General features: G+C 54.6%; 1 protein-coding gene across 3 annotated transcripts; it reads left to right on the top strand.

Annotated features, from left to right (window-relative positions):
* Positions 1-445: 445 nt before the first annotated feature.
* SLC46A1 (solute carrier family 46 member 1) lies at positions 446-6,534 on the top strand. 3 transcript variants are annotated; one of them, XR_008997247.1, is made up of 5 exons: positions 446-727; positions 1,156-2,008; positions 3,888-3,971; positions 4,046-4,221; positions 4,791-4,926. XR_008997247.1 is itself a non-coding variant. In XM_057501156.1 (5 exons), the coding sequence occupies exons 1-5, from the start codon at positions 503-505 to the stop codon at positions 4,924-4,926; spliced, it is 1,302 nt and encodes a 433-aa protein (XP_057357139.1). In that variant the 5' UTR covers positions 446-502; the 3' UTR covers positions 4,927-6,534. The 3 variants fall into 3 exon arrangements, 2 of the variants coding, with proteins under 2 accessions (XP_057357139.1, XP_057357138.1); XM_057501156.1 differs by having other exon boundaries at positions 1,309-2,008; positions 4,065-4,221; positions 4,791-6,534; XM_057501155.1 differs by having other exon boundaries at positions 448-727; positions 4,065-4,221; positions 4,791-6,532.
* Positions 6,535-7,557: the final 1,023 nt, after the last annotated feature.

Here is a 7,557-nt window from a genome sequence, read left to right as displayed (position 1 = left end):
GTAATGGAACCGAGACAATAGAGCTGGAGGCTGCGCTCAACCACGCTGAGTTGCCTCTGTTACAGCGCAGCTTGAGCACCCTGTGTCCTTGTTTCGTCACCTGTAGATTGGGATCATTAAGTAGTGGCTAGCCTCTTGAGTTGTTGGGAGATAAATGCACGCAGAGTTTAGGACAGTTTCCAGCACACAGTAAGCGATCAATAAATGTTAATTATTGATACGGTTATTTTTATGAGTGTTTCTGGCCCTAGTAAGGAAGGATGCAGGGCGGTAACCTTGCAGTTTGCAGGTGTAGTCATCCTTTAAGCCAACGGTGCGCAGCCTCGCTCCCGTCCTCTTCAGCACACAGCAGTTGAGGCGAACAGCGAACAGGGACCGCGGTCTTGACCCCGCCTCACCAGTCTTTTTTTTTCTTTCTTTTTTTTTTTTTTTTTAAAGGGAGGCTGGGCGCAGGCGCAGAAAGCCCAGCCGTCCGTCTCCGTCCGCCCTGACGCGCACGCGCATGGAGGGGCGCGCGAGTCCTCCGCAGAATTCCCGCACCCGTCCCGCGGCCGTGCTGTGCCGCGGCCCGGTGGAGCCGCTCATTTTCCTTGCTAACTTCGCCTTGGTTCTGCAGGGCCCGCTCACCACGCAGTACCTGTGGCACCGTTTCAGTGCCGACCTCGGCTACAATGGCACCCGTGACAGGGGTGGCTGCGGCAACCGCAGCTCTGACCCCACCATGCAGGTAGCGGCGGTGGAGAGCCGGAGCGTGGCAGTGGGTGGGCCCTGAGCTAGACTCGGGGCGGTGGAGGGGGCGGGCCTGCGGAAAACAGGCGTGGGTGGGGGGGCTGCAAGCAAGGTGGTTATCGATTTCGAGTGGTGGACAGGGCCAGAGCAGAGTTGGGGCCGGATCCAGGACTGCAGTTTGGGGAATGCGTAAAGTTCATCTAGATAAAGTAAGGCCTTGAAGGTTAACAAAAATGGGTAAAAGGGACTGGGACCTTGTCGATTTCCCATAATCTCCTCTCCAGCGCCAGTTTTTGAGTTGAACTAAAATTATGTGGGGTTAGAGCTTCAAAGAAAGTCCACACCCCTCCATCTGTCAGGATGGTAATGGTTTGGAGGGTGGGTCATCCAAAGTGAGGGACCCTGGTAAGACTCATGTCCCCACAGGAAGTGGAGACCCTTACCTCCCACTGGACCCTCTACATGAACCTGGGCGGCTTCCTGGTGGGGCTCTTCTCATCCACCCTGCTGGGCGCCTGGAGTGACTGTGTGGGCCGCCGCCCAGTGCTCGTGCTGGCCTCCCTGGGTCTGTTGCTCCAGGCCCTGGTGTCCATCTTTGTGGTGCAGCTGCAGCTACACGTCGGCTACTTTGTGCTGGGCCGCATCCTCTGTGCCCTCCTCGGTGACTTCGGTGGCCTCCTGGCTGCTGGCTTTGCTTCTGTGGCCGATGTCAGCTCTAGCCGAAGCCGCAGCATCCGAATGGCCCTGCTGGAAGCATGCATTGGGGTGGCAGGGATGCTGGCAAGCCTCCTTGGCGGCCAGTGGCTCCGGGCCCAGGGTTATGCCAACCCCTTCTGGCTGGCCTTAGCCTTGCTGATAGTCATGGCCCTGTATGCAGCATTCTGCTTTGGTGAGACAGTAAAGGAACCAGTAACTGCCCGGCTCTTCACACTCCGTCACCACCGATCCATTGTCCAGCTCTACATGGCTGCAGCCCCAGAGAAGTCCAGAAAGCATTTAGCCCTGTACTCATTGGCCATCTTCATGGTGATCACTGTGCACTTTGGGGCCCAGGACATCCTGACCCTCTATGAGCTGAGCACACCCCTCTGCTGGGACTCCAAGCTGATCGGCTATGGTTCTGCAGCGCAGCACCTCCCGTACCTCACCAGCCTGCTGGTCCTGCGGCTTCTGCAGTATTGCCTGGCTGACACCTGGGTGGCCGAGATTGGCTTGGCCTTCAACATCCTGGGGATGGTGGTCTTTGCGTTTGCTACCATCACACCCCTCATGTTCACAGGTAATGCATGTGGGCTCCGGGACAGTTTGTCTCAGAGGCACTGGGTGAAAACTGGAGGCCAGCCGCTTACTGCCCCCAGATATGGTTCATACCTGCCTCTGGAAACATTGTTATGCTCAGCATGCACTGGAGGACAACTAACCAAGAAACCTCATAGAGATGCCATCTCTGTTACATGGAAAATAGAGACCTTCAATAGCCAACAGAATTAACCTGCCTTATCAGCCATAAATATTGTTAGTAAGAGAGCAAAAGACAGACCCATGGCTTGTACGCTAATTGTGTCACCCCTTGGCCTCCCACAGCCTATATTCCTGGTGTTCTTAAGCAAAGTCCATACCATTTATGCCTTAATGCTCATTTCTCTGATAAGAATCACGGGACCTACGTCAAATACGCTTGGTCAGCTGCTTTGGGTTTGAAAAAAAAACAGACCACAGACATCGAATTCCTGCTTGTGTTAAGTTCTTCCTTTTTTGGTGGGAGGGGTGGCTGGGAATAGGAAGTGAGCTTCTTTACAGGAACAGATTAATTTTGTTAGAGCTCTAGAGTATGTTGTTAACAAAACCAGTTGTTCACTAATCATACACTTCTTAGCTTGACCGTTTGCCTGGAGAGTAGGCTGAAGGAGGCCAAGTATTTTTCTCTCCCACCCGCAGCATCTCCCATGGACCTGGTGCCAGGCTCAGTGGCCTCAGGGGTGCAGAGATGATAAAGATACTGTTGTTGCTCAGGGAGGGTCCTCAGCAGAATGGGATTTGGGTTCCTGACACCGAAGGGACCCTGGGTACCTCATCAGATACCCAGTTTCAAGGATCCACTGTCCCCTAGGAGCTTGCAGTTTTGCTGAGGAGGCAGCAGTCACACAAAGGAGAGAAATGGTTAAGCAGGGAACAGCATAAGCCTGTAACTAAACGCAGAGGAAAGGAACTTGCATTTACTGTGTGCCTGTGTGCCGTATTCATGGATGTCACCTCACATATTCATTTCCTAGGGCTGCTTGTAACAAATCATTGCAGACTTGGTGGCCTGGCAGAGCAAATTTACCCTCTCAGTTCTGGCAGCCGAAGTCAAGAATCAGTATCACTGAACTGCAGTCCGGGTGTCAGCTGGGCCACGCTCCCCGGGGAGGTTCCAGGATGGAATCCGTCCATCACCTCTTCCAGCACCTGGGGGCTGGCGGCATTCCTTGGCTTCAGGCTGCATCTCCCCGATCTGGGCCTCCATGGTGACATCCTCTTCTGGCTGCCTCCTCCGTTCTGTGTCAAATCTTTTTCTGCTTTCCTCTTCTAAGGATTCCTATGATTGCATTTAGGACCTAAACAGATAATCCAAGATAATATCCCCATCTCAAGATCCTAAACTTAATCACATCTGCTGAGACCCTTATTTTCTAATAAAGAGGATTCCAGGGATTAGGACCTTGGAATATCTTGAAGGCCACGGTTCAGCCTGTTCCTGCGATGAAGGCCTTACTCTCTTACGGTTAGGAGTCAGGCCCAAGGTCACACAGCTCGTAAGCAGTGGCGTCAGATTTTGAACTTCAGGCTGACTCCAAAACCCAGGTTTGTTTTCTGTGCTCTGCCATCTGCCTACTAAGTGCTAGGGGTGGTGGTGTCTGCTGTGACCACAAGAGGTGTTCTGACAAGAATGTATTTGGTGGGGAATTGGCATTCACTTGTGAAGGAAGTAGCAGGTAGGCCAAGCCTTGAGGAGGGTGGTCTCCATTCCCCCTTGGTCGTTGTCTCCACCATCAGGGAAGTTCTTCCCTGTGTCTAACCTGAGTCTCCCACAGGGTATGCATAAGAGCTCTGCTGCATCTCACTTGCAGATCCCTCTCCCCAACCCCATTTTCTTCATGATTGTTTTTCCTCCTAAGGGTATGGGCTCCTCTTCCTGTCATTAGTCACTACACCTGTCATCCGGGCCAAGCTCTCCAAGCTGGTGGGCAAGTCAGAGCAAGGTGAGTGTCAAGGTCAACCTGTGTCTGGTTCCTCATGCCCAGTGTTAGGATTTGAATCTAGGTCTCAAAAAAAGGATATTTGTTTCTTCACAGGTGCTCTCTTTTCTGCTGTGGCCTGTGCGAATAACTTGGCCATGCTGACAGCCTCTGGCATTTTCAACTCAGTCTACCCAGTCACTCTCAACTTCATGAAGGGGTTCCCCTTTCTTCTGGGAGCTGGCCTTCTCCTCATCCCAGCCCTTCTGATTGGGTAATGCACGGCTCTGACCTAGCTTATAATGCCCTTTATCCCGCAGCTTTCCTCTTCCTTCTTCTCACAACCAGGAATGGCAGGCTTATCCCTGGAGCCCTTTCCCTGTGGGTGTCTCAGTCCCAGCCTGACTCTCCCCTTACAGATGGCTACCCAGTCCTCTGGGAGCCATTTCCCAAGGGCAAGGAAGAGGGGTGGCAGGAAAAAGGGCAGGCTTGCTTCCTGTCAGGGCTGTTCTCTCCCCCAGTTCCCCTTGTCCCATTCCATTCCCACTTTTCAGATGAACTATGGTGGCAGAATGTGCCCAGGGAAGCCTGGAGCTCTTCCTTGGCCGGTTGTGGCTGGGCCAAAGGCTAGCCTGACCCACTGACTTCTACCCTCATAGTCTTCAGAGTCACTGTCCAGAGCCCTGTGTCTCTGGACATTGTCTGGTCTTCCACTGTTCTGCCTGCGGAGGGGGATACCTGTAACAGCCCATCCAGGAAGGCCTGTGTCACTTCTTCAGGAGTGGGGAGGGTCCCCAGGGGGGCCCCATGCCAAATCTGAACCCTCTCTTTGGTCTCTCACAGAATACTGGAAAAGGCTAAACCTCACCCTGAATTCCAGCAGTTCCCTCAGAGCCCTGATCTGCCCACACCAGAGGACAGAGGGCAAAGGGAGCAACGTGAACACTCATCGACTGGAAGTATGCATGTGGGATTCTAGCCCACGGGAACACCAGCAGTCCCCCACAGAGGGCAGTGATTCCCTCAGACAAGGTAGTCAAGCTAGACCAAGGCCCCCACCTCTCCTGCTGCTGTGCCGGCCTATGACTGCAGGATTTAGAATTGTAACCCAGACCGTCCCACACCAGGGCAGGCAGTGGGAAGCCTTTGGAACAGGGGTCTGCTTACCCTTTGTGCCATCAGCCACAGAACCCTCTGGGGGTGAGGAGAGTTCCTGATGGAGGTGATGCTTTGGGACCAGCTGAAGCATAACAGCTGGCATCTCCCTTTCCAGCCAGAACTGCATAGCTCCCAGTCTCTCTTTAATGATGACTGGGATACCTGGTCAGTGTCAGCTCTGTGGGGGAGGGAGGGTTGTGGTTGGGTGGGGCTCGGATCCCTCCAGAGGGGTTGGGGCTTGCTGCTGTCTCTGGGTGGGAATCAATTCCCTGGGCTTAGCAGTGCCAATTGTAATAAATCAATATAATCACACTGAAGTGTACCTTCTGGCTCCCAAGGCATTGAGCTGTGGGACCCTGCTTTCCTGTTCCCAGTTTGCCCACCACTGGTCAGATAGAAGCAGCTGCTGGGCTGGCAGGCGTTCCTGAACTGCTGTGGAATTGGTATGGGGCAGAAAGTCTGACTGCCTGTTTTCTTCTCCTGAGCTGCTGGGAGATGAAGGGCTGCCAGGCTTGGATCCGGCCAGCAGAGGCTCAGGGCAGAGCCCTGGTCGCTCGTTCTCCAGGGTCAGAGATCCACTCCCTCAAGGCACCTGTACTGGTCTTCCTGGCTACACCAGCCCAAGCAGAATCAGCATTTGTTATCATTCAGCGCTGCCCACACCTCCCATCGCCAGGCATTTCAGCAGGGCCGTGTGCTGAGACCATCCCCCATGCGTCTGTAGGCCAACGGAATCCTGGATATGGCCGCCACGCGTGAAATGAACCAGGGGCCTGGAAAGCCTGGCCCTGAAGCTGAAAGGTGGAATCAGATTCAGTGTGAAGGCAGTGGCTTTGATGAATGCCAGAAGCCCCCGAGCAGATCCAAGACAGGTGTTAACTTGGTTCTTCCACCAGAATTGGCCAGAGGGTTTGGTTCCCTGCTGCCATTTCTACCCTCATTCTCTCTTCACTTGACCTGCCAGCCAGTTACATGGCTGGAAGTCATGCAGGTACATGGGGGTGGCCCAGGGTCAGCTGTGGCCTCTGCAACCTGGCTTGTTTACAGATTCCTCCATGAAGGGCTAGGCTAGCAATTCCCCAAATTGTCTGATTGTGGTTGGACAATTTAGGAAATGTTGGGTTAGATAATATTCTCAGATCCTTCCCATCTCATACATTCTAGAATGAGATGCCTCTCTGTAGGTCTAAGGGAAGGATGAATGAGTTGGAGCTGGACTTTTGACCTTTGAGTGTCCCTGAGCAGTTGTTGGTCCCTGGGGAGGGGTGCAGTGACGTGGAGCAGGGACCTAGCTGACTCAGCCCCTACTTGAGGGCCGCTGCTAGATCAGCTGAGCCGAAAACCCTGACCCCACAGACTGTCAGCGCAGGCTGCAGGAGAGAGGCTGTTTCTCAGCCCTCTGTTTCAGGACCAGCCCTGGGGGGCCAGGCCAAGGTGGAAGGTGAGGGCCAAGGTGCCCATCCCAGCTGTGATGTGGGCAGTGATTGTCACGGCAGGAGGGGGAATCAGTCCCTGGACACACTGCCCTGGCCGGGTGGGTGGGCAGCAGCATCACGTCTGCTGCTCTGGCGGGGTTGGAGGTCGGGCTGTGATTCCCAGATGACCGGGGGTGGGGTGGGTGTTGGGAGGAGTGGAGAATGAACTGAACAGAAGGAATGGCAGGAAACGTCCCTGCATACAACCAGTGGGGGACATCAGGAGAGAGTGGGACTGATTTCAGACAAAAAGACAGAAAGCTCCCCCTGGGGGACACTGATCACACTGTATTGGTACTGTCTCTGCTCTGTGAGGGCAGTGTCCGGTCTGCCTCAGCCACCACTGTATCCAGGGCCTGGCCCTGGCAGGCACTCGTGTGGCATGAAGGAAGGAGGGTCGGGTGCAGTGAAAGCCAGAGTTGGGCTGGATCAGCTTCAGACAGGATCTTGGTGGGGAGGGGAGTTTAGGAGGAAGGAATCCCAAGCCTGGAGTGGGACCTTTGACTTTCTGACTGTGGCTCAGGAGCGAAGAGGGACCTGCAGGAGGCGTCTCTGGCCGCTGAGCCAGCCTTAAGGTGTGAGCCCCTACCCCAGGAGGCAAGAGGCAGTTGCCAGCTGACCCCAGGGGCTGAAGCCTGGCTTTGCTGGGGGTAGGATACCTTCCTGCTCTCCTACGCCAGTGGAGGAAGGGGCGGAGGGACCCTCCTGCTCACTTATTTTGATAAAGCCCCTGGGTTAGCCTCTCACTGCAAAAACCTATCCCCCACTGCTAGGTTCTTAGGAGCAAGAGGGAAGCTGGGTGTCTGTGGAACAATAGTCCTGCCCGGGGCCCAGCCTCCAGGACACTCGAGAGCAGTCTCACTGGCAGTGGGACCAGGCACTGAGCACCAGGAGGCCGGGTCTGGACCCTGGGGCTGCCACTGATGACCTGGAACCTGGGCAGTTCACTCAATTCCTTCTTGTAAAAAGGAGACACC

The sequence above is a fragment of the Manis pentadactyla genome, chromosome 4 (genome assembly GCF_030020395.1).
Source record: "Manis pentadactyla isolate mManPen7 chromosome 4, mManPen7.hap1, whole genome shotgun sequence".
NCBI lineage: Eukaryota > Metazoa > Chordata > Mammalia > Pholidota > Manidae > Manis > Manis pentadactyla.
This window is presented reverse-complemented; position numbering and strand designations above follow the sequence as displayed.